Source organism: Glandiceps talaboti, chromosome 11 (assembly GCF_964340395.1).
Source record: "Glandiceps talaboti chromosome 11, keGlaTala1.1, whole genome shotgun sequence".
Lineage (NCBI taxonomy): Eukaryota > Metazoa > Hemichordata > Enteropneusta > Spengelidae > Glandiceps > Glandiceps talaboti.
In genome coordinates this window covers 20220789-20248765 of record NC_135559.1, presented here as the reverse complement: position 1 = coordinate 20248765, position 27977 = coordinate 20220789, and the positions used below count along the sequence as shown (strand labels likewise).

At 35.7% G+C, this 27977-nt stretch overlaps 2 protein-coding genes across 2 annotated transcripts; one reads left to right on the top strand and one right to left on the bottom strand.

Annotated features, from left to right (window-relative positions):
* Positions 1-27: 27 nt before the first annotated feature.
* On the bottom strand, positions 28-27684 carry LOC144442309 (integrator complex assembly factor WDR73-like). Its single transcript, XM_078131622.1, has 7 exons — positions 27352-27684; positions 10258-10325; positions 9517-9697; positions 8737-8966; positions 4053-4513; positions 3562-3598; positions 28-1474 (listed from the first exon to the last, which is right to left on the bottom strand). Exons 1-7 carry the CDS (start codon positions 27435-27437, stop codon positions 1248-1250), a joined length of 1290 nt encoding a protein of 429 aa, XP_077987748.1. The 5' UTR covers positions 27438-27684; the 3' UTR covers positions 28-1247.
* Positions 11901-20257, top strand: LOC144442187 (uncharacterized). Its single transcript, XM_078131458.1, has 5 exons — positions 11901-12562; positions 14826-14927; positions 16182-16351; positions 16992-17093; positions 17995-20257. Exons 1-5 carry the CDS (start codon positions 11941-11943, stop codon positions 18259-18261), a joined length of 1263 nt encoding a protein of 420 aa, XP_077987584.1. The 5' UTR covers positions 11901-11940; the 3' UTR covers positions 18262-20257.
* Positions 27685-27977: the final 293 nt, after the last annotated feature.

Below are 27977 nucleotides of genomic sequence, written 5' to 3'. Positions count from 1 at the left end.
TTTTGCATTTAAAATATAACCTATATTTTGGGGGGTGAGGAAGGTATAGGATGATTTGGGATGGGGGTGAGGAGGGGATGGGATGATTTGGGATGGCGGAGGGGTGGGGTGGAATAGGACTGCAATATGGCTTGATACACAAATCAGGTCGACCCAAGAAGTTCACTATGCAAGCAGTACTACACATCCCCACATACCGCTTCATATGCTAGCTTTCTTCATTCATTCATTCATTCATTCATTCATTCATCAACAATTTCGAAATAAAAGTGTAAAACATGTTTTTTATTTGTATTGTATGATATTGTGGCAATCTATTATTTTCACTTTTTACATGCAATATTTAATGTTTTATAAAATATAGTCATTTCACGAATTCCTTGTTTAAACACAATGCATTGTTTTTTGTATTGTAATGTGCAACAATTTAAAACAATTAAAAATGTGTATAACATGATTTGTGTGGTGTGGTTCATCTCTTCTCTGTATTTCATTTCATATTGGTGGTTTTGATTGGACAATTTGTAGGGTACAACACAATCCCAGGTGTGCAGAGATCGATTACTGTGTTCTGATTGGCAGAGGCAGTAATCATGTTTGTGGTGCAAACCAATCCAAGGCATGCAGAGAACCATCCTAGGTGATCATTCCCCACAGATGTCAGTTGTGCATCCATACAACCGTGTCCTGATCGGCTGAGGCAGTAGTCATGTTTATAATATACCTAGTGATAATGCTGTGCCATGATTCGCTAGAATCAGTCACGTGATAGGAAAATAGAATGACTATTTCCCTAGGGAAATAGTTCCATCAACTATTACATGGTCACGTGACCACCACGAGTTCACAGCAGGTCAAAATGGCAGCTTCGAACGATGTCGTCTGCCAACCCCAAGAGAAGAGGGCAAGATTTTCATGAGGTATATTATAAAACACATATTGCCTGGCCTATATTCGGGCTATAGCACCCGTTTATTAACCCCTCGTGACTGTGAGTTACCAGAATTACATGCTATTTCCCTCGGCCTTCGGCCTCGGGGAAATTAAATAGCATGTGATTCTGGTAACTCACAGTCCCTCGGGTGTAATAAACGGGTGCTATAGCCCGAATATAGGCCAGGCAATATGTGTTCAATATAGTGCAACCCAATCATAAGCATGCAGTGAGCCATCACCAGGTGTCTTCCCCCTCCCCCTGATGCCAGGTGTGAGTCTATACACTGGGTCCTGATTGGTAGAGGCAGTGGTCATGTCTGTAGTGCAACCCAATCCCAGGCATGCAGAGAGCCATCACTAGCAGCTGACATCAACAGATGTTCTTTCCATGGATGCCAGGTGTGAGTCCATACAACTGTGTCCTGATTGGCTGAGGCAGTAGTCATGTGACCTTCATGAATAAAGATAGGCTTGACACTCTCTGCTTTGGTTGATTTTAAATCGATGACATCATATATATAAACTTTGTCATTTATTCCTAGAGGAAAGTCGAAAGAAAATTGATGATCAGACGAAGGATCTGAAGAAGGGAGTAAACAGACAATTAAGAAATGGTGTGACAAACACAAGTATAAACAAAATCATGTACAAGTATTTTCTTTGCATAACTCTACTCAAACATATGCGAGTTGAGAATGAATGTTCATAGAGTCTGGGTTCATAATATCAAATGAATATTTCTACCACAGTCTTTTTTGGAAGTGAACCCGAAACTTTCGTACCGTTGATGTCTTGTCAGTATAATTAGGGATATGTTACAGTGTGTCGTGTGTCGTGGAAGAAACAGTGCAGTACACCCCTGACAATGATGATGAGAATTCAGCGAAAATTTACATTTCACTTCCAAAAATGTTTGTTGTACTCTGTGAATTAGAAATGTTCATTTAATGTATTACATGTACTTTGCTAAACTCTACCTTTTGTCGACTTCGCTGAACTATGCTCTGTAACTTTTGTTGACTATGAAATACTTAACGTCTGACATAAGTGTTTGTTTAGTTCAGTGATACAACACATCAATTCTTGGTGTTCACTTTGAAAGTTTGAGTTTCTAATTTATTGACATCGGGCAAAGAAGGACTATTTGTCTGTCTATGTTTGTATGTGTTGAACAACTTTAAGCTGAGATTCAGGTAAGTGTGACCCTATTTTTTTTCTGTTTCTCAAAACCCGACGGACATAACGTTTTAGCTCTGACACCAAAATAAAAAATATTTTTATTTTCACCCGCCTCTAACATTTTGTGAAAGAGTGCCCTCTCAGGCAAGACTCAGCAAGTGTCTGGACTGTCGGCATCATCTACAGTCAACTGTGAACTGAGATTCTGTTAATAATACCATCACGAAACCTTGTATTTCTTTCCAAACATTTTGAGGAGACAGTTCATTTTCAGTGGTTCACTAGGACTGTCTGTCTATGTCTGTACATCTAAGACAACTGTTCACTGAGATTTGGTCCACAATATCATCCTGAAATCATACATTTCTAACCCACATATTTCAATACTACTAAGCCCATCTTCAGTAGAGGTGGGTGGTTACCAGTTTTGTCAAACTGAGGGGCTCAGTCCCCGTCAAAATATTTGGGCAAGAAATGTATGGTTTCTTGGAGATATTTTTGTTTGTAACAAAGAAATAAACAAATATGTGATGTAATTATTTACTTTATCGCAGCAAATTCTGACATGTCAATAAGTGATGGGTGGAACCACATTCACAGACAGATTAAGTATACTAAGTATGGCCACTGTATTCACTGAAAGATCTCCAACTGGAGCATTATTTTTGGGATGACAAAACCAAATAAATATTCACTGGAAAATGTTAAAATACCAATATTTAGACGTTGTAAGTGTTTAATTAGAGGCCAAGTTTATTTATATGTAGCGCAATAGCAATCACATTTGGGTACGGTCGGAATTTTGGGGGCGGACCCCAAAATCAATTTGATTGGCTTTATTGTAATATATCGTATGTACAGCTGCACAAATATATTTACTCACAATTCATTCAATACTGTTTAGGGCATATCATATTATTAGTCATTATATCTATTTAACAAAACCGTTTATCCATATGTGATTCAATACTGTTCAATAATACGATTACATCATCAAAAACCATTCCAGTGGCAGCAGCTTTAGAGTGTAAGGTACGTCATGCCGTTCCGCCCTCAATGGCCTCCTCTCACCAGACATGGGAGGGGTTGACCGATGTGTGAGGGCGTCCTGTCACAATGTACCTTACAGACTACAGCAGCGTTAAACACCAAAGTTTGGAATCCTCTAATAAGTGAACATTTTATCAGTTGCTACACAGTCTGCATTGTTTGTATAATATTAAAATATTCAATTCTCAGAACCTGAAATAGACTATTACTGCCTGGGCACATCATAAAAATAACGAACATTCAATTTCTTGGTCGACACCATATCTTCCACTCCAAGTGCTTCATATGCATTACTATAGGCACACGCGAGAATAATTCGACCATCTTCTTCTATTTTAACCCTCTAGCATGAGGTAAAATGCTATTGCAGATAGTAAGAATTTATGGAACACTTACCTGATATTGAAATATACTTTGCATTACAGCTACTTGTCTGTGAGATGAAAAAGATAAAAAAAAAAAAATTGATAACTTGAATTACTGAGGTTATTTTGATTAGAAAGTTAATAATGTAGAGATAATGTGTGGGAAATTTCATGTCGCTGGATTAAGATTAATTTAGGTCTGAGAAATGGTTGTAGGGAAGAGTTATAGAAACAAAGAATGGTTGTATATATGATCCTTATGGCTACATCACCATAAACCACAGCCTCTTTTACAGCACTCTCCAAGATGCATTGTTTGCATTGTGGTGGAAGTGGTACTTCTGTAAGCATGTATGGCTCCATTGATAAGATATCACTAATGTTAGAACCTGGGATAGAAACTCTGGCATTGGTTGTTTGTAAGATCATTTTTACCACATTCAGTCACATAGTGTTTTGTCAGCTTTACTGAGGTAATTGCTGACTCAGGCAAAAATGGAATTTAGTTCAAAGTACTCTTACCTGGATTGAAATATTTTCCTTCACTACATGGTCTGGAAGATCTAGCCTGCAAGTGACTAGTGGATCTCTAAGATTTCTAATATCATTAACTAAAATGTGTTGTTCTAAATTTAATCTAAAAATAGTTCTATCTTCTGCATCAAATTTCCTTTTCTTGGCCATGTCAGTGTCACAACCTGTATCTGTTTTTGTCTTTTGTACATCAAAACTCCAAAATTTTGATTCTTGTTTTGATTGGTTAATGTTCATTACACCACTGTCAATCTTAGGGTTTGATTGGTTGTCAATATCCTTGCTGCTTTCTGATTGGTCAGAGTGCTTGTGACTGCTTTGATTCGATTGGTTGATCGAACCACTCCTCATGTCAATCACATGGATGTCACCTGATTCACTGCAACAAGCCACACATGTGTTTGCATCTAAGAGTTTTATTCCACAAAGTCTTTCAATTGAGTCAATCCCTGGAAGAAAAGAAATATACATTTGATAAGGTAGCTAAAAGCAGTTAAAAAATTTGAACAAAATTTATGTACTTCCACTGTCGATATACTTTTTGGAGATGAAGGTTTTTAATCTGAAGAAAAACTTTACTTTGTGAGCTCATGCACTAATCTGATAAAGGTTCTAAAAGTAACTGATTATAACCGGGTTTACATTTTGACAATATCTGAAGTAAATCTTGCAATTATATTATGTCTGTGAAATAAAACATAAAATGTTGAGATTACAAAAATGTAGTTCTATGGTTGTGATGCATCATTTAATATTAACCAAGAAAACCAATCTGATTAAAATCTGATGTGGTAAATACAGCTCAATTTTTTTTTATTTACCTCAATTTCCTTTGTTTATTGTCATTTGTTTTTGATTTTGTTGTTCCAGGAATGAGTAGAAGGCGCTCACTCTTGGAACGACAAAATAAAAAACAAACGGCAAGGAAGAAAAATCAAGATATCTAAATAAGAAATCAGTCCATATTCACTACATCTCATTTTAATAAGTTCAGTTTGTTTAACAGGAATGGTAAACTTGCAGGATCTCTACACATCCCTCTGTTTCTTAGCCTGGAATTCATGCACTAATGGGGGTTGTAAATTTGGGGAAAACAAAATCAAAATCCCAAATTGCCTGGATTCAAGGCTATCTGTTCCTTAGATTGAGAGAAACCCTGTAATGTTGTAATATGCATTTCACATGTACTCTTTGCATGCTTATCACACCTGGAGTAATACTAACACTGTATCCATGGTAACTAAAGTAGGATATATATTTGTATATGTACACTGATAAGAGCAAGTATTGTATACATCACAGCTAGGTTGTGTAGATGTATAGATTTGGACTGCTCCATCTATGAAGCCATGTTTATGATGTTTACATTAAGACAGGTGATAATACAATTGGGTGATGAGCCATGTATTATGTCAATATAAAAGTAGCATGAAATCTAACACTTCAATATTGACATAGTTATGTCAATATCACCAATGTTAATTTCACCATGAAATTTGGCTATTTGGCTAGGGTCGATTACAAAATACAAAATGGCCGAAATGGGCCAGATTTTTCTTAAACAAGTCAAAAATGCCAACAAGCCAGAATGATCAATAAGTGACCCCAAAATCACCAAAACTACCAAAATATTTGGCCATTTCATATTTTGTAATTGCCCATCTGGCTTAATCTCATATACTGTAGTTGGACTCTCGTCTACTGTAGATAGACTCTCGTCTACTGTAGATAGACTCTTGTCTACTGTAGATAGACTTGACTACTGTAGATAGACTCGTCTACTGTAGATAGACTCTTGTCTACTGTAGATAGACTCTTGTCTACTGTAGATAGACTCTCGTCTACTGTGGACATTTTTGTAGATGACGATGCAGTGCCTTAAGAACTTGGTAGATGAAGTGTCTACTGTACATGAAATTCACCAACAGTAGAGCTACTTATTTGGTTAGGGTTGACATACCCAGAGACTTGGATATTTGACTTGATATACCCAAATTTTGGACATCTGACACGGCATACCCAGAGATCGATAGACTTAGACAAACCCAGAGACTTAGCTGTCTGACTCAACATACCCAGAGACTTGGATATCTGACTCGACATTCCAGAGACTTGGATATCTGACTAGGCATACCCAGAGACTTGGATATCTGACTGAACATCTGTATCTGTATCTGTTATAGTTACGGTGTAGGTCCTGGGTAAGGAATAACACACCGGGGGAGAGTATTTAGTCAGAATGGTTTTTGACAGTGACTGCCATTTTAAAGGCGTCACAAGATTTAGCGCACACAGTACTATTGTCCAGATGGTTCCAGTCTACTAGTGTTTTTACAAAGAATGACTGTTTGTATTGAGCAGTTTTACAATTGTCAATTTCAAAGCACTTTGAGTTGTTAGTAACTCTTTGTTCAACAATGTTAGCTGAGATACAGTCGGCAAATTTCCTAGCTTTTATAGATCTTTTGGGTCTTATGGGTTTAAGATAGTCCGCTGGTTGAATTGCTGGTACTAGGCCCTCAACCACCCTGTATAGAAAAATTAGCCTGTTTGCTGTGCGTCTATCCTGGAGTGATGTAAGTTCGAGGCTTTCTACCATTTTGGTGACACACCCTTCGTCCCTACTCCTGTAGTTCCCAGTGATGAAACGTGCTGCTCTGCGCTGTACCTGTTCGAGTCGGTCAATGTTTTTATGTAAGTAAGGGTCCCAAACCACTGAACCATATTCTAGCATGGATCTTACTAGTGAGATGTAAGCTGTTTTCTTACATGACTGCGTACAATGACGAAGGTTTCTTCTCAGAAACCCCAATGTAGAGTTTGCTTTCTTTGTGATATTTGCAATATGTGGAGTCTATTTCATGTCCTCTGACAAAGTGAGACCAAGATAAGGATTTTGTGTGACCTGCTGCAATATGTAGTTACTCAGTGTATAGAAATGAGAAGATTTATTTCGAAGAGATGTAGCACTTTTTGGCATTAAAATGCATCCCCCAAGTGGTGGCCCATATTTCCAATTGATCTAAGTCTCTTTGCAGAGTGAAGTGATCCTGATAGGTCTTGATCTGTCTATACAAACATACTTTTACAAAAATGACAATGCCATATACCAGATAGCTACATGTATGTCTCTATGCAAACTTATTTCAAGTGAACTAGTATTATGATTATAGACCGACTTACTTACTTTAAATTGGGAATATGTATTTTTATCTGTTTCATTCAAAGTGGCACAAGATGAGTTTGTAAACATATATCACTCACTAAGTGACAAACCTTATTCCAGTATAATGTTAATGTTGATTCATGTCTTCTATACTATACTATAATTACAATTGTATTCTGGCATGGTTGATTAGAACGGTTTTCATGGATATTTTTTGATCCGTATCATAAATTACATCATCAGATTGTTAATGGGTTATATCTTGATATCAGGTTTGAGTTCAGTCAATTGCAAGGGGTGTTTAAGTGTGCTTCAGTAAGTGGACACTAGAGGGCGGTATACAAATTATATAAATTACATCATCAGATTGTATATGGGTCACACCAGGTTTGAGTTCAGTTAATTGTAAGTGGTGTTTAAGGTAGACGGGGAAGAACCGCTGGCCGACCGCTGCCGATTGCAGGCCCTTAGATCTGTAACAATTACTAACATACATTGTTGACTTCACATGCCACGCATATGGAAATTTGCCGTTTAATTTTCATGAAACTTCGAATACAGACTTTAAAATACCTAGTGAATCGATGTATGAAAAAATAATTGCTTGGTAGAAGCGATTTTCTTTACAAAAACGTCAAATTTGGTCAAGATTTTGGGAAAAAATCGGTGAAAATTTTGGCGAGCGTTTCCTGTAAATGTATTTGCCGTACTTCCTGAACTATGACCTAGACACATTCAAAACAACATACTCTATCAATGTTTTATAGAAAATAGGTGAATTTCCAATTAATTCTTAGTAAAAACTATGAAAATGGTGCATTTTTGAGTCCAAACGATGTCATTTTCAAGTCCCAGGCGAAATCACGTAAATCTGTAACGAGTGATCCGATTGAAAGGCGAGTACCAAACATCGATAGGTCAGAGTCTGAAGGATTACCATAGAACCACGTTATCATCCGGGTACTTCCCGCTAACACGCAAATTGGGTCAAAGGATTAGTCCGAACGTGAAAAAATCTTGCCGAACGAAGCCAAAGATGACGTTTTTTAATAAATATTCATGAGATGTTATGGGTGGCGCCATGATAATGGAGTGGAATGCGGAAGTAGGTCTCTGCATAACGGATCGCCCAATAGCGCATTGGTTGTGACATCGCGGGAATTTTGAAACATTAGTGCAGTAAATAAAAATTTTTTTTGTCAGGAATGACAATTCTTGAGTATATTTTGGTAAAGGAGCATGAATATTGGACTATATGTTTCTCCTCTTTGACTGGCCGTCGTGAGCATGGACAATTTGACATATGCAAATAAGTTCAAAGTCCAAAACACTTCGTGCTGTGTCGGATTACGTCGTAAATAGTCAAGGCGATTCTTCCCCGTCTACCTTAAGTGTGCTTCAGTAAGCACAATACTGTGAGTGCCTTTTTAAATATGCAGCAGAAACTACACCCAAATACGTATAAACTCCGCCTTCGTTCCCCCTTAAGTACAGGCCATGACTTACCAATGGAGTATGTACTTTTACCAGTTTCTACATCCACACACTGTATGTCACCTAACACTGCACCCATTACAAAACCATCACTTCTGTCACAATGTGTATCTAGATAGCAATGATGTAATGATGTCAGGTTGGACTTTATAGTCTGTGTCTCTTGTATGATGTCATTGTTCTCACTGCCTAGCTGCCATGTAATAGCCGAGTTATCCGGTGGACCTGATGTTACAATCACTCTGCAGTAGATAGGAAGAATGGAATGAATGAATGTAACTATGATTGAAATTATATTGAAATTGAAGAATTGAGATACATTACCTAACCATCACTGAGTATTTGCTGAGATTGAACAGCCTGCCTGTGTCTGTGTCTGTGTCTGAGAGAGAGAGAGAGAGAGAGAGAGAGAGAGAGAGAGAGAGAGAGAGAGAGAGAGAGAGAGAGAGAGAGAGAGAGAGAGAGAGAGAGAGAGAGAGAGAGAGAGAGAGAGAGAGAGAGAGAGAGAGAGGAGAGAGAGAGAGAGAGAGAGAGAGAGAGAGAGAGAGAGAGAGAGAGAGAGAGAGAGAGGGGGGGGGGAGAGGGAGAGAGGGAGAGGGTGATGGACGGACGGAGGGAGGGAGGGATAGAGAGAGTCATGCACATACAAATATTTTTCAGAACCCCCTCCGACTGGCAAACTTGGAAAGATTTTGCGAACTTATGCACTGATGCAAAGATACAAACCGCCCGTGAGTTTAGTACGTGTTTCAACTGGTACTGTAACACTGCATTATGGGAGAATAAACTAACCTTGACTTTGGTATGTGTTTCAACTGGTACACTGCATCATGGGAGAATCCACCATTTCTAACTTTAAAGTCTCTTTCTTTTCCACAACCTTCATTCTGAGTATCTTCAATTAATTTATCTGGTATAACCAATTCTATAATTTCACTTCTACTTCCCTCTCTACAACCAGCCACACAGATTGCTGAATGGCACAACAGATAATAAGTACAATTTAGTTATTGCAACTTTTAAACAAACAAACAAACAAACAAGCAAACAAACATACAAATGAACAAACAAACATATACATGAACAAATGGTAAACAACAGAAAACATACACAAAATGGTTATCAACCACATGACATATTACATAACTCCTGGTGTTTAACTTATCACGAAGCTTTCTAGCCCATAGACTTGTCTTTAGTGTCACTATGTCGAGAAGCCCCAGGATCTAAATTTACAGAATAATTGTTTTGGTGTTACTATCTCAAGGAACTCTAGATGCATCTAGAGACTTGTCTTGGTGTTACTATCTCAAGAAGCTCTCTAGTCCAGAGACTTGCCTTGGTGTTACTCTCTCAAGAATCTCTCTACACTGGTATTGGGAGCTTCTTGAGATAGTAACACCAAGACAAGCCTCTTGACTGTTATTTACATTGCATGGAAATGTTACATTGTGATGACATAAATAACATGTAAGTCTTACAAAATGTTAGAAATGTGTTATGAAAAGTTTATAAAATTTAAAGTCTTATTACCATCATTGTTGATCCATTCAATAACCTGTGTTGGATGTTGTAGTTCAAACATATGTAGATTACGGTAACTGTAATAAAATAGACAAACAGCAAGATTATTGATGGGAATCTGTACATAAATACTATTACTATTGCACTGTGTAGTAATATACCCAATCAGTAATTAATACAAGTGTACCAAAGGTAGAATTATTTCTGACTGGACTTTTCCTTTAGGTTGATAGCAGTAATCAATGCAAGTGTACTAAAAGTAGAAATAAGTCTAACTGGACTTTTCCTTTAAGTTGATAGCAGTAATCAATACAAGTGTACTAAAAGTAGAAATAAGTCTGACTGGACTTTTTCTTTAAACTAAATTCACAATTTTCTTGAATTCTGGTAGTGGGAGTATCAAGTTTGTCATAGAAAAGTGTTATTAGTCAAACTAACAATGGCTGGCCTAAGGAGTCATCTGTATTCAACATAACAACTAACAATGGCTGGACTAAGAAGTCCATTATTTGATGCAAAAATGTTGGTAAGTTTAGATAGTTTGCGTTCACAAGTTCTGTAGATAAATTAGTTCAAGATGTGTTTTGTCTAGCCAGCATAATACATATTATATTACACATAAACTCACTACAAGTCACATGAAGAGAACTCATGTCAGTTACTTGACTGATATAGTTTCACAAATAATATTCCTAATTGTGAAACTAAAGATTTTATTACTAGTAACTTTCTTTTTCCGGTTCTGGAATAGATCTTGGTGGGGAAAGTTTAATACAGGGCAATACCATTTATTATCTGAGACTCAATATTCATTTGACTCTGGGTTCATACTTTGTAATGAAATTTCTACTCACAGATAAAATATTTAGTGGAAGTGAATCCTACATTTTTGCTCATGTCTCGTCATCATTGTCACATCATTGTCCACCCCTGACGATGCTGACAAGATGCCAGTGAATATTTGGGATTCAATTCCAAGAACTATTTTGACTCTGAGAGTAGAAATCTCATTACTAATACCATTTATTAGGTTGTCTCTCAAAGCTGGCTGAAAATCTATTGCCAAATATAACTTTTTTGTAAAAATATTCCCAAGTCACTCACTTGAAGTTGAGATTATACACAATAAGAATGATGAATAAAATCACTTGTACATTTTCTCTGTTGGTGTGGAAGGGATGGTGTTCTGACTGTATGATAAAACAGTTTTGTTTTATCAATTTACTTCAATTTTCCCCAAATAAATCTGTGTACCATAAATACATCTCTATCTAACCCCCCCCCTACCCCCCAAAAAAGCAATTAAAATAAGGCTTTCTAACTTCCTAAAATTTTAACTTAAAAAATGATGATTCAGAAAAGGAGATCAAGAGATGACTGTAACTAAATCTTCAGTGATGAAAAAAACGACCTTTGCCCTCATACCCCACAAAATGGCTGTATTAGGGTGACATCTTTTCTTATGATGAGGTCAGAGTACACTCTGAAAGTCTGATCTAATGTTACAATGTTTATACCAAGGGTCACAATCTTCTAGTAGATGCATCTCAATGTTTACATCAATGATATGTTTATGAGATAAAATAACATCAGATCCTAGACTTTTGTCAATAGTTTTCTGTCAAGAGAGTTCACTTTAGTGCTGGGTTACAACATCTCCACATCTCACACGACCACACACTGTTCAACAACATGGAAGGGTTTCGGCTAATGTGGTTCATGATGGTCATATTTTTTATCCTGCAAGACTTTGATGGAGTTTTGGGACATCGCAGCAGTAAGGAACGTAGACGTGGACGCGGACATGGACGGAACACTGAATCAACCGAATCAAGAGAATCATCCGAGTCTTCCGAATCTTCTGAGGAAAATGGATGCAGTGGTTTGAGACGTTACTGTGAAAATGAAAACACCTGTGCTTACACTTTCTTGATACAAGATGATGATAATGAATGTCCTGATGTACGAGAAATGGTCGCTGATGTTCAAAGCATCGCTGAAAACGTTGAATCAAATACGGACTTAATTGATGAACTGAAATCTGAAAACGAAGCCCAGCAAGTTGTGTTAGACTACTTGGAAAGTGAAGTCGATACTCAAATGAGACTGATAAGAGAACTACGTGCAACTCAGGATGAGATGCGAGAAACGTATGACGCCCAGTTAGTAGCCTTATTACATAAACATCGATTTCAAGCCAGGCAAATCCAACAACTGATTGATGGACTTGAGGAAGTTGACAGGGAGGAACCACCAACCTCCCCTTCCAATCAGTACACTACTATTGCAGAACCAACATCAGACAGATTACAAGGTATGCACAAGATGTAAATTTTACAAAACTTGTAACCATAGTAACAGTAAAATGCATCATGTTAGTGTGACAAAGGGTTGGCAGAGGTGTGGGGTGGGATGGGGTGGGGGGGGGGTGAGCTGGTGTTCGGGGATTTGCTACCATACTTATTTCAATTTACATGTAATACGCAGGATACTATTCTTGCGTTTATACAACTTTGTTTTACTTCTGTGGGTGTTTAGTCTATTAGTACTTTATAGTTTTCTCTTCTTTTGTTGCAGACCATTGTTTAAACAAATGGCCATATGGATAAGGGGTACATCATTTGATTTCTGGAGAGGGGGTGAGGGGGGGGGGGTGTGGTGCTGGAGGCTTTTTTGCGAAAAAAGTTTGTTGTTGGCCAAATGCAGGAAAATAATTATTTGCTGACCAACTCATGACATAAATTTTTTCCCCCATGGTATGAGCTAAAAAAAAAATTGTTGTGCTGCAAGTGCAGAAACTAACTACAAATGTCAAATTCCCAGGTACATGTGTCTCTGGTGGCACCACCTATGGCAGCAGCACCTAAACTTTTAAAGTTTTTTGTCAAAGGCTTATACTAACTGTTGGCAAATGCTAAAACAAACCAAAACACTGCCATCAAATCAAATTTACTAAGAATACTGACCTGACTTTGTACCTTGAATGAATCCTGTAATTGTTCATAATGATAAAATAATTTTAAATGGTACGGCATGCAACAATATTTGAGGATTTTTCTCGGTTAGTTGTCTGAATTTAAATTTCAATTGTGATCAGGAAAGGGTAATGTTATCACCTTGACATGTTAAAATAACACCAGATGGCACTCTTTTAGTACTTAAATTTTCAAAAATGTCCACAGGCGGGAGAAGGTAACCCCACCTCGTACCCACTCCCACACAGCTCTCTTGTATTTTGATTCAAAGTTTAATTAGTATTGATTCCACATTGACATGAAATAGCATAACAAGGCATTCTTTTAAGTTCTTCAATATAAAAAATTTCTAGGGGTACCTACCCTCACACTTTTAATTCATATTGTTATTACCTCGGCATGTTAAAATAGCACCAGAAAATATTCTTTTAGTCCTTGAATTTCAAAAATCTCCAGGAGTGGGAGGGAGGAAACCCCCTCCTATACCTTCCCCACTTGGCTCCCTCAAACTTCTATTCAACTTTTTCTGCCTACTTTCTAATTTTACTAGCTACTTTTATTAAAGCTGCATTCATTGTTACCTGTTTACTTTTGAAATAAGCTACATTCATCATGTATGTCTCCTGTTATGAGGAATTCAATTTCAAAAATAAAAAGTTACATAATGCAATGAGATGAAAATTCAAACTTAAAGCATATATGTTGTACCTCTACTTGGTGAAAAAAAAATTGCTGTCCAGTTGTTGAAAAAAAATTGCTGTCATGGTAGTTGAAAAAAAAATTTGTTGTTGGGTCCAAATCCTCCAGCCCTTTCCCCCCCCCAATCAAATGGTTTACCCCTAAGAATTTGATATCTATTTTGACAATATAAAACTATTCTTCAAATCTGTAATGGCTGTGCATCTGATGAAAGAGTAAATATGAACCAGTAACAATCCATGTTACACATAACCAAATCACAGTCGGTAAAATAACTCTACTGTTTTTCTACTTCAAAAACAAATCTGAGGTAACATCTCTATCAAGTCCTTGTTTGTAAGTTTGTAAATAAATTTCAAAAAGATAGTATTTTTATGTAAAATATTTGTTATTGTACATACAATAACAAACCTTTTCACTCATTTTTTTTTTTTTACATGTTTTCAATTTTTTGATGTTCAAACACGGAGTTGGTAGATGCTGTTTCCTTTTATTTTCTTCAAGTTAGAAAACACTGTAAAGTTGTTTTCTAAAATCCAAAATAAATTGCCATTTGTCATCCATATGACCACATTAAAGCTTTCCTAAATGTCCGTAACAATTAGCATCCTGTAGTGTGTTTGTTATCTTAGATATTAGAATAGTTTCCAGTCAAGATTTCTGAATTCTATTAGATTTGGGAATAAGGGGAGTGAATGAAACATTTTCAAATTATCACTTTGTTATCACAGAAACTGATAAATTTACTTTTGCATTTGCATTTTACAAGGAAAGAATTTGTCCTTGGCATTTTGATTCCGTTCACAGGACAAACACAGCATATAAATAAAGCTAGTGTGTCTATGAAATGTTTATAAATCAACTCGATAGAGTGACTGTATATTTTATTTTGATCACATCTAGAATTGCTGCAGATGGTACCAAGTACAGAGACTGTGGTGTTGAATTTAAATCAACAGACATCATATGTCAACTATATACAGGAGATAGACCAGCTGCTTGAAGGTAAATTCAGTATTTGTATTCACTCAACTTTGACTTTATTTTCAGGGTTGTGGGGATGGGGGTGGGGGTCAACAATAGTCTTCACCAGTGAGGGCAGTCTTACCCACAATGTGTATTTTGTCAATCTGATAAGAACTGATCAAAGGATAAGCCTCAACTTGCTTTAATTAACTACATATTTCAGGTCTACCAACTGTACTTGTCCTTTCAACACTCTGAAAATTGTTTATATTTCTAGTCTTCCCCAAAGAGGAAGGGGTCACTTGATTTATAAACACAACAGAATGGTAAAGGACAAGTACAGTCAGTGTTTCTGTTCAGGGTGGTCAGTAGGTAAAATCTACCCGTGCTCCCTAATCATTTTACCAGGGCTCCCTACCAGTGTTCAGTGATTTTTTTTGAGGTTGTTAGTATAAAGTAAAATCTACCTGACTTCTCAACTCATTTTACCAGCAGTATTACATAGGTAAAATCTACCTGAGTTTCCCAGTCATTTCACCAGGTTCCCTACCAATGTTTTTGACAAGGTTGCAATGTAGGTAGAAACTATACATGAGATGCCCAGTCATTTTACCAGGGTTCCCCACTAAAATTATGGTACAATATACCGGTAATGGGAAATAATGTCACTTTTACTATATATTTACCCCCTTGTAGTTACAGTGTTAACAAATGTAAGCAAAACCACTGAAAGTCAGTAGACATGAAATACAGTACGTAAAGTTATAACCCTGCAGTCATATCTTTTGATCACATTTGAATCCGATTGGTTTATCAAACTATCACTGTACATCAGTCATCAATTTGTAAATGGATTCTCCCTTCTACTCAAGTCTTGGTTTACCCATAATCCATTGCTTTAATGGCTACCACCACCAAGCAAGAGTCTGAGAACACATCAGAAAAAAAGACTTCAAGTGACAAGAGAGGTGTATCCTGGGAGCTATTGTAGATACCCTTCCAAAATGGCAATAATCATTAAAATAATTATGACAATAACAGATCAAAGTATATTATATTTGGCCATTTTGGTACACTGTGGTGAGTCAGTGCCACTTCAACAGCTGTTTTCAATTCTGTATGCCACCTAATGGAGAGTGGAACATAATTGTTGAGGCAACAACCACATATCTCCCAGCATGTATTGTTGTTTTACCTAATTATACCTTTGTGTGAAGTCTTGGCTCACTTCATTCAACCAAATGCCATTGGGTTTTTTTCATGGTTGTAAATTTATGTTCAATTCTATTTCAGTGTACAATGATGCTGATTACAGGCTCTATGAAGATTGTCCTTCTGGCCCAACATCAAGGGATAACTTTAACCGAAGGTGTTATTTTTCCTTAGCACTTATATCTGAGTTCTGTAGTTCACCCAACTATGGATTTGATACTGGTAAACCTTGCCTTTTCTTTTTTATAAAGGTAAGATTCACAAAATGTATGCACTTACTAACATCTAGTCATTGACTTTCAAATCTGGTGATTAGAGATGAGGGAAATCCGAACTTTTGGATGCGAATGTAGACATCGTGCAGAGCAGTAGTTTACGTCCTACTTACATGCTACATGTTACATTCTATAGTACAGTATTCCTTTTTCACAATTAGTATATTCATACAACTAGTATGTGGTTTTCTTAAAATGTCCATATGGATGAGGATTGGGTATTTATTTTAGATTTTTAATTGATAAAATAACTTTATCATGGCCTCCTACTTGAAAGATCAACGTGAAACAACATATGCTAAGTCCCAAAACAATAATAAATGTGTTCAATAACAAAATTTTAAAACATTTTTTAGCTTTTTGCAATGTATTGAGTTACAAATACAGACTTTGTTAATGTATTTTCACATTAACTTCTTAACAGGAAGCCATGAAAAAATTGTTTTAAAAATTAAAATGTCAATTAAATACTCCAATCCTAATCCATATGGCCACTTTAACGGATGCAATAATGATTCTATTTTATTCTAAATTTACTTCAGTTTTCAAGTAGTAATCTAAAAATTACATGACTATAAATATTTGACTTTTATTTGTTTTGTTTTTTTAACCAAAGACACCACGCTGGAGACCAAGAAGTTACCGAAATAGCTCAATACCAGAAGAAATTGTTGAGTTCTATAACCCAGATGCTATCCCTGTGACATGCACTGGAAAGGTAACATCGCCCTCTATAGTTAACAACATTGTAATACTTTTGTTTGTTCCCGACATGTTGACATTTATAACCCCTACTCTTGTGATAGATACATTTCTGACATTATATTTTACAATGGGTTACTTTGAAGCATCCCAATATTAACCACAAACAGACACACTGTTACCACATCTCAATTTACTAATAGATATTCTGAATTATTTATAAAAAATGACCACAATTTGGCCTACTTTGCAATTTACTGTTCTAATATTGTCAGACAACAATCGCCATTAAAGTGGCCATATGGATGAGAATTTGGTATTTATTTTGGATTTTTATTTGATAAAACAGCTTCACTATGTTTTTCTACTTGAAAAAATAATGTGAAATAACATATACCAAGTCTATGTTTGCAACTCAATAAACTGCAAAAGATTAAACAATGTGTAAAATGTTTGTTATTGTACGTACAATAACAAACTTTTTGCACTTTTTGCATCTTTTTGCAATGTATTAAGTTATGAACATGAACTTGGTATATGTTATTTCACATTATTTTTTCAAATAGAAAAACATAGTGAAGCTGTTTTATCAAATAAAAATCCAAAATATACACCAAATTCTCATCCATATGGCCACTTTAAGAACCAGAATAGTTTAATCAAAGTTTTATGTAAGGTAACATTTCCTTCTGGAAAGGTAACATCACCCTCTATATTTCACATGGCAACACTTTTGTTTTTTCCTGGCATGTTGACATTTATTATTAAACACTAACACTGGAAGCTCTATTAGTATTTTTCACTAACACTTTTGAAAATAGTATTTTCACTTCAGTAAAACTGAGCTTGTGCTATTTCTTTTTGTGGTATTTCATTTTTAATGATATTGTCATTTCATACAATTTCAATTTTTTCAGACACGTGACGATCAGGCTGATGTAGGAACTCTGGAATACAATATTCAGAACAACTTAAATTTCAAGTTTTTCCCGTATCTGGGGGAAAGTGAGGGTGACCAACCATATCTTGTTCCATTAATGGCTGTCAGGTTCCTAAATGTGGCCCCGAATACTTTGGTTGATGTGCAATGCAAGGCGTGGGCACAGAACATCCATCATTCCATGGGTCAGGGAATACTAAACTTTTCCATACAAATCAATGGACAGGCTGAAAAAGTCCCATAAAGTGTTAACTTGTCCAATATTTCTATGGACTGTAAGATATGTTATGTCGCTCACCCTCACTGGCCTGTTCTATCCCTATGAAAGGGGTCGACTGATGTGTGAGGGCGCCCTGTTGCGACGTACCTTACAGACTAGTATATCCACTAATACCCTGATTATTGCACTCTTGTGTTTCTCTGTTACATCTCGTATGGATAAGACGAGTTATCGTACTCAGTAATTCAGTGTTGTATACAGGCTATTTCTCTAAGGCCAAATTAAAAATAATACTAGAAGTGCGTTTCCGATAACATGACCGACCTTATTTTAAGCCCCAACCCATAAATTTTTTTTTGTATGCAAAAAGGTAAAATGGTAACAACTGACTTCTATTTGCATGTACACCTTCATGCCTTTGCATCCTCTATAGTCATTATTCTCAAGTCCTGGGCTACAAAAGTACAGTCTGCATAACGTGTTCATCTACTTAACTTATCATTGTCTTCATTTAAGACTTCTTTTACACCTCATCAAACTCTCTCAGAAGTATTGTGTTCGACAAGTATCTTATCTTGGAGTCAAAGTACTTTTCAAAGCAAAATAAAATAAAATTCTGACCCACCTACCCGATTTTTTGAAGTCATGTTATCGGAAATAAACATTTTTTGTTTATTTTGCCTAAAGACACACATGCTGTCAATTCTTAGAGTATTTTTTCACATATTGGAAAATGTAATAACCAGTACTAGAAATGTTTATATTATTCTAATTAGCTGAATTACCTGTCTACTAGTTGTTGATGTACACTGGCTTGATGTCCATGTGTAAACAATACAAATACAAATTATAATTACTTGTCAACAAATTTATAAATTTATAGGATTCTTACTAAGCACGATGACCAGCAGTGGGCCACTGATTTGGATAAAAGTTAACATTTGATTGCCTCCAAACATTTATTTGAACTCTAAAACCTTAGCAAAAATATTTACTGTCGTTCTTTCTTTTCTTATCTATACATTGTTCTACAAATAAGGTAATACTTCCTGTTATTTGAGTTGTCAGTTTATTCAGGTAGGTGTTCAACTATGTCGTAATCTGATACATAAAAAGGAATGTTGCCTATGTTGTTTACTGATATGTTAGTTCATACTTCCATGGTTAGTTCAAAGGTCGTGGACATCAAATATGGGGAGTTGGAATCAGGTATCAACTATGCACACCTCTTTATGCATCATTTTGAAAAAGTTAAACTCTGCTATTAAAGAATTTGGTATATCTTTATAGGTGATGAAAAAACCCCAATCTGTGAAATTTTCACACTTTTACAAGATTAGCATACTAAACATTGTAATTCTGTATATGGTTTATAATTCTATAGACTGTAACAGGATGATCACATGATGATCACATGATGTCACACAAGCTGTCCTAAACAAATTAAAATACTAACTGTTAAAGTACTGGTATAGGAATACGAATAGGAATAGGAATACGAATAGGAATATGAATACAAAACAATTAATTGATCCCAGAGGGAAATTTTTCATGCCCTGCTATAATAAAAAAGTTAATAACGCCAACATTCAAAAGTAAAAGACACAATTGATACAAGGGAGAAATACATAATTATAGCACTGTCACAGACTAATAGGGTTAAAAGTCAAGACATAGATTGATAATTAGCTTGATTTCAGATCTTTGTTTAACTACATCCCCCAAAGTAGGGTTTTCTCTGTATTTTAGAAATAAACAGATTTACAATCAATACACAGATTTATACAACATACATCGGAGATAAATTGACAACAATATAGGGTTGAAAAAGTAATGAAGCAAACACCATATTATATTCAATATACAACCACGATATATACTTCATATAGTAAGTAACTATAGACAGGTCACTGCAATGTATACTTCATATATAGTAAGTAACTATAGACAGGCCTATAATGACTTGTACTGACTTTTACTTTATTTTACTTTATTTTTAGTCTCTTAATGTTACAATAAAAATTCTCACTCATTGTGAAATCTTTTCTGGCCTTTTTACTTTGAAAGCGTATAAAAAACCCCCACTTCTTGGAAAACAATGATACCCTTACATTCCTTACACATTTCATGAATGGAAAAGAAATGCCCCCCCCCCCCTCCCCTCAACAAGATTGAGAAAATGTGTTTGAAAGTTGAGATTGTATGGAAATGTAATACATCACCAACAAAAGAAATTCATAAACTTGCTGTCAACAATTCTATAGATAAAAGGTACTCCTCTTCACCAGCTGATGTCAAAGGTCACATATTTGGAGATTCATTATCACTTCTCATTGTATGCAAATGAGATAGCATCTAAACAAATCAGTGCAGGTGTTCACACCTATGATGTCATTATATAACATCCTGTACAAGGTCCATAAAAACACTTCCAACCAATCTGTCACAATCAGACTATCTTTGCCTACCAAACACCATCCATCACAGCCAACATCATGAAGTTGTCTGAAGTTGTCCTCTTTCCACTTTTTGTGCTGGGGACATTTGCTACATCTATTTCAAAACCAGGAAAGCCGTTGTCTAAAAGTAAAGATGATGTCCAATGCCAAGATTACCAAGACTACTGTGTAAGAAAAGATGTCTGCACTTACACCTTTGTGCTTCCACAAGAAGGTGGCCACCATCTTTGCCCTGAACTCCAAGACACTGTCATTAATCTTCAGACTGTCGTCGATGCCAGCAACATCAAAGATGAGCAGATGCAACAGTTGAAAGAGAGTAACAATGCCCTGATACATCGGTTGGAAGAATTAGAGAAGAGATTTGAGATGAGAGGTAAACGGTGGGGGAAAGCAAACAAAAGAGGAAGACTGGAGACCGCACAACATATCGCCAAGTTGTACAGGAAACACAGATGGCAGGCTAAGAAGATCAGAAGAAGAAGAGGAGAAATTGTACAACTGATCAAGTTAATGAATATCACTATCCCAACAGAAACCATTCCGTCTATTGGTATGTAATCTTACTAATTCCCAAAACTTGAATTTGAACTTGGCACATGAAAATGTTCACTTTAGTATTCTTTTACTACAACTTTGACAGTTTCTTGAATCCAAAAGGTGTTGTTCGGAATCTGACATGATTTAGGTGAAAAAATTTTAAAAGACAAAGATAAAAGGCAAGTGCAGTGGTACCTGTACAGTGGCACAAGAGATAGACTGGCAAATTTCCCTGTAGAGGGCACACTTCATACATGTACATAACGTAATTCAAGCTCTATCTCCTTTACTTGGCTATGAAAGTACACCAAAGTCAGGTGAAATTTGTTGAATTTAAAACATTAGTTTCAATTATGTTTGTATCATTACTAGGTCTGACTGTTCACCCTAAACCAAGCTCTGATGGATTTATACGATTCAACCCTAACCATGCAGACAGCTATACTAACCATATTGAAACCATTGACAACCTGTTGAACAGTAAGTATATATTTTGTTTTGGGAAATTGAAATAATACCAAAGAAATTTCAATTGGAAAATTGAACAGGAAAACTCTACTTCTACAAATCAGAACGAAATATTTTTAAATGTTCCACTGTGTATTCTCTGTCTACAGCCTATCTAGAAGATGAAAACACAATTACCATGTATGATGAATGTACACCTGGTCCATGTCCAGAGGAAGATGAAGGTCGTCTTTGTCACTATCCAATCAGAAAACTAGGTTCACAATGCACTACACCTGGCTATGGTTATGATGAAGGCAAACCATGTATCTATCTCTCATTGGATAAGGTAAAAACTTGCTAATGTTGGATAGTGTTTTTCAGGACAAATGGTTCTCAAAAAAAAAAAAAATTGTAGATGAAGAGTTGCACTGATTATGCTAAATATCAACAACGGTGTATTTTCTTTGTTTGTATTGTTAAACTTGCATGTCAGCCCAAAGACAACGGTGTCTGTTTTGAAAGTGTCTTTCATCAGAACATACATACATACTGACAAACCAGTATATCAAATCAGAAGTCTCTAGGTTACTTGGATGTATGATCCAAACCTTATCCGCATCCCACAAGTCAACAATTTGTGAACAAATGTACAATAAATGGTCCATTAAAACAGTTTATAACTACATGTAGTAGATTCGCCATATTCTAGTTACCAACATAAGAATTGAAAGCGGGTACTGCCCCAAATTTGGCAAGTGAGGGCTACAACTAGATCATGATCATATGACAATACACATCACTGTGAACAAATATGTGTAAAAGAAGTCCATGTCTTTTCAAAAGTGCATTATAATTAGTGTTTAGACATGTTTTGAATAGTGGTAGTTGCTAATAAGTGAGAATATACGTGGAAACTTTGTGTCTCTTGTTGTTACTGCTCAAACACATCTTGTGAACAGCACTCCTAGTGGCCAAACCAAGAAATGTTTTATCTCTCTGACAATAGCCAGAATATGACACATTCAACTAATCAAAATGATTATTACTGTTTTTTGTAGGAGTTTGGAATAAATTTTAATGGGCTACAGTTAACTAATCATTGAATCTTTCATTATGGGACTGTGAAGTCTTATGTGTGATTGTATGTATGTATATGCATGTCTGGATAATACAAAATCGCTGGGAACAATTCCCATCACAAAAATATTATTTAAAAAACTGAAACTAAAAAGTCTTATGACAGTAAAATATTAAAATAACTCCTATAAGCTAACAAGTTTTATGTTGTTTTTTTCAGATTGAAGGATGGAAACCCAAGCCATTCACTGCAGATCAAGTACCAGAGGAAATCAGTGAAATCTATGATCCTGACTTTGTACCAATAACTTGTCATACTCAGGTAAATACAGAGATTCCTGTTTTCAAACTTGTAGATTTTTGTATTCAAACAAATACCCCCCTCCCCGCCCTGTAAAGAGAAGATTAAAATGTAAAGTTTGTGATTTCATCCCAAGGCTAGAGAGTTCAAAGTACATCTTCTTTATTTTTTGTACATATTTTTGCTTTGAATTTAGAGAAATAACATGAAAATTTACTTCAGGATAAACAAACCTATAACAACAGAATCCAATGATGTGAGAGTATCAGCGTGGGTACACATTTGTATTTTCACATGTGTTTGCTGTGTTTTCTGTAGTCCAGCTAACCTGCTTAATACATTAATAAAAGTGACTGAAGGTTGCCACTGAGGGCGCCATCCACATTTAAGCACTCAGACAGCGTACTTATCACCACTCAGCTTTATTAGAGTAGACAACCCCAAAAAGCACAGATCCAAGGTCTTACAAGAAGACTAAGTTTTCTACTGAACTTTTACTAACTTTGTGCAAATACCCCCAAATACACTTATATATCATCACATTCTGTTATTTTATGTAATTATTGGAAGGTAACATCTTACAGGATTTAATATTTCAATCTTACCAGTATTTAGCTAAAATAAGAGTTAATAAAGAATACAGTTAGTAGTCATGGCAACTCATTCTTCATATATTTTCTTTCAGACTGATGAAGAACAGATTGGAATGGGCAAGGTGATGTATCACCCTAGCAACGGACTTGGAGTAGAATACTTCCCCTATACTGATGAAGACAGTGGTGATGAGGGCTTAGACATGCCATTCCAGACACCCCTGATGGCAGTACATTTCCCAACACTGTCTGGCGATTCTCCCGTCAAGGTCACATGCAAAGCCTGGGCTGCTAACCTTGACCACAAGAAAGGGCATGGAAAAGTACATTTCACATTGCATACTAACCATGACGACTAAAGGTTATTGAAACTGGTCAATTTTATACTCTTTTAAGAGTTTTGCAGTGTTTGAATTTTTAAATAGTTTGATGAGTAGTATACCTTAGAATTTGAATTTTATTAATTATAATGTCTGGGTTCTCCCCAACCCTAAGTGTGTGCTGGTCAGTAATTCATGCGTGAACATCAACATTCAAGGTAAATCAATATCACAATTTGCTAGTATGAGTTGCTATCAAGTGTGTACAACAATGGGATTGAGATTAATATATTAATATTACAGTTTATGATTATTGATAATTGGTACTGACTGATGTAGATCACCATGGGAAGAACGAATTTGTTATTAATATGAAGATGAAATTTTATCATCCAAGAGAAATATTTTATGATTTGTCCACATGTAATTTTTCAATACTTTGAATGGATTAAAATTTCACATTTATTAGTAGTAATCAGTTGGTGAGTGTTTTTTTTCATCACAGTGACATGAATAAATGATGTGGTACATTTAGTAGAATGGTAAGGGATGAGATCAATAGTTCCGGAATGTAGGATGAAAATACTAAATTCTTATACTTAGACCTCAGACCCCATTCTAACTAAATTGGCCAAAATTGAAAAGTGCTTCAAACTGCACAATCAATTTCAAATCAGTATGTAGTAGTATGTAGTATGTAGTCCTATGAATACAATGCCGGTATGTATTAGTATGTAGTGCTATGAATACAAAGCTATTATGTAGTAGTATGTAGTGTTATGAATACAAAGCCAGTATGTAGTAGTATGTAGTGCTATGAATACAAAGCCAGTATGTCGTAGTATGTGGTACTATGAATACAAAGCCAGTATGTAGTAGTATGTAGTACTATGAATACAAAGCCAGTATGTAGTAGTATGTAGTGCTAGGAATACAAAGCCAGTATGTAGTAGTATGTAGTGCTAGGAATACAAAGCCAGTATGTAGTAGTATGTAGTGCTAGCCTAGGAATACAAAGCCAGTATGTAGTGCATGTATGTAGTGCATGTAATGCATGTATGTAATGTATGTATGTATGTATGTATGTATGTATGTATGTATGTAGGGAGGGAGGGAGGGAGGGAGGTAGGTAGGTAGGTAGGTAGGTAGGTATGTATGTATGTAGTACTATGAATACAAAGCCAGTATGTAGTACTATGAATACAATGCCAGTATGTAGTAGTATGTAGTGCTATGAATACAATGCCAGTATGTAGTAGCATGTAGTGCTTAGCAATTTACAAAGCCAGTATGTAATAGTAGTAGTATGTAGTGCTATGAATACAAAGCCAGTATGTAGTAGTATGTAGTGCTATGAATACAAAGCCAGTATGTAGTAGTATGTAGTACTATGAATACAATGCCAGTATGTAGTAGTATGTAGTGCTATGAATACAATGCCAGTATGTAGTAGTATGTAGTACTATGAATACAAAGCCAGTATGTAGTAGTATGTAGTGCTATGAATACAAAGCCAGTATGTAGTAGTATGTAGTACTATGAATACAAAGCCAGTATGTAGTAGTATGTAGTGCTATGAATACAAAGCCAGTATGTAGTAGTATGTAGTGCTATGAATACAAAGCCAGTATGTAGTAGTATGTAGTACTATGAATACAAAGCCAGTATGTAGTAGTATGTAGTGCTATGAATACAAAGCCAGTATGTAGTAGTATGTAGTACTATGAATACAAAGCCAGTATGTAGTAGTATGTAGTGCTATGAATACAAAGCCAGTATGTAGTAGTATGTAGTACTATGAATACAAAGCCAGTATGTAGTAGTATGTAGTGCTATGAATACGTAGTAGTATGTAGTACTATGAATACAAAGCCAGTATGTAGTAGTATGTAGTGCTAGGAATACAATGCTGGTATGTAGTAAGGAAAAATAGTTCTTTTGTTGACACTTTACTTTATTTCAGTGCCATGCATTTACTGTAACAAAAATTCCTCCATTTCTCAATTTGACATTTTAAAAAGAAACATTTTTGTATTTAAATGTATATGGTACAAAACAATTTAAACATCCATTAAAAGTAAAATCAAATTTATAGGATGAGAACTAAAATGACTCAGACACCCCCCCCCCCCCAATTTATAGGAGAACTAAAATGACTCAGACACCCCCCCCCTCCAATTTATAGGAGAACTAAAATGACTCAGACACCCCCCCCCCCCCCCCAATTTATAGGAGAACTAAAATGACTCAGACACCCCCCCTTCCGGGCCAATTTATAGGATGTCTAAAATTGCCCAGTGCCCCTCCCCCCCCCCCCCCATAACAGAATAATTTTAGTTTGTCGTACTTGCTACTGATCTCACCCCTAACAACATGTTACTTGGGGATGAATTTCACTAAATATCAAAGTTTTCAAAATCTCCAAACTTTGTCATATGGAAGCTAGACTGACAGATCAGCCAGTATGGGTGTGGTCTAATCTAATCTCCTGGTCCATAGGCTGATAAGCCTAGACTAATGACTTCACTACAGTCTATATGGAAGACTGCTTCATATCTTGTCCATTGGAAATAATACAAGCAATTTTCAGGTTCACTCATCAATATATCAGTTTTCAATGAAAACAGGTATAATAATCCTGAACATTTAATACCAATTGTCGAAAATGGATTTTACTTTGATATCTATCATTAGCTATCATTATCTTTGCCATTGATTTCTTCCCTGTAGGATCATCATTTCCTGTTGCTCCATAATTTTCACATGGGGTCACTGTTGCCGGGGTTACACTTTTACAGCTGACACAGCAAAATTTGGTAACATTGTGTATAAATATTTATATATATCTTAGACCATTGCTAATACCAGGTACATATCAAGACCAAAATGAACATGTGATAAAATATATATATATATATATATATATATATATATATATATATATATATATATATATATATATATATATATATATATATATATATATATATATATATATATATATATATATATATATATATATATATATATATATATATATATACATGTATATATATATAACGATACATGTATGTGAGTCTAGTAAATTGTTTCCCCAACTCTGTGAAGGTTGGGATATTTGTAATAAACAGTGATATCACCATTTACCTGTGATATTGGATGGGGGTGTCGGTGTTATACTTTTCATTCACTAAACATCGTGTATAAAGTTAATCAACGCTGATGTCTAATATCATGTCACATGTTGATAAACATTACCACTGCAGTAGACACTTGGAAAGTGGGTGTGTACAAACTCTGGCCACCATGGCTTTGAAATGTGAAGCTGTTTTTACGTTTTGTAAATTTAAGCCACACATGTCAAAATTCCTTACCTTTTCATCGATTTGATCATCCAATCGTCAAACAGATCATCCACATTTTGATTTATCCCAAACAGTGATTTCAAATTCCCCGCCATAGTGTTCGGGGCTACACCGTACGGTACACGTGTTCAGATATCAATTGAAATAAAAACACTGTATGATGACAGCGTGAGCAGTCTGTGGTTATGTTTCGCGTGCTATTATTGGGTTGGTAAATTGTCAGTGATTACGTTGTGTTACCAGCTTTCATAATTCATAACCGTACGTGTTAGATCACACAGAAGTGAAAGGGCTGACAAACTTTCAAGCATTGTTTCCAGGTCAATCACTTGCACCGTGACGCATTGGTACACTGGGAGGGAGTCAGCTGGCCAAATGAGGTGATGAATAAAAAATATACGTCATCACTAGTCTGGCGGTAAAATTAACATAATAAATGCGAAAGGACTTGCTAATATTCATCCGCAAATATCACTATCTTGTATTGTTACCCTCAAAATAGAATGAAAAATTCTTTATTTCGTCAAAGGTAATATTTTCAATTTATATACATGACACAATAATAAAGAAATACCAGAAAAGATGAGAGTATTATGAAAACCCGGTGGAACTATATTATGCGGACTTTTAAATGT

Excerpts from the sequence above, each read along its gene's own strand:
- LOC144442187 (XM_078131458.1), top strand. The coding sequence starts at position 11,941 with ATGGAAGGGTTTCGGCTAATGTGGTTCATGATGGTCATATTTTTTATC. Across the intron at positions 12,563-14,825 it reads AACATCAGACAGATTACAAG|AATTGCTGCAGATGGTACCA; the intron begins GTATGCACAAGA and ends GATCACATCTAG. Across the intron at positions 14,928-16,181 it reads GATAGACCAGCTGCTTGAAG|TGTACAATGATGCTGATTAC; the intron begins GTAAATTCAGTA and ends ATTCTATTTCAG.
- LOC144442309 (XM_078131622.1), bottom strand. The coding sequence starts at position 27,437 with ATGGCGGGGAATTTGAAATCACTGTTTGGGATAAATCAAAATGTGGAT. Across the intron at positions 10,326-27,351 it reads ATGATCAAATCGATGAAAAG|TTACCGTAATCTACATATGT; the intron begins GTAAGGAATTTT and ends ATTTTATTACAG. Across the intron at positions 8,967-9,516 it reads AAACACATACCAAAGTCAAG|AGTGATTGTAACATCAGGTC; the intron begins GTTAGTTTATTC and ends TATCTACTGCAG.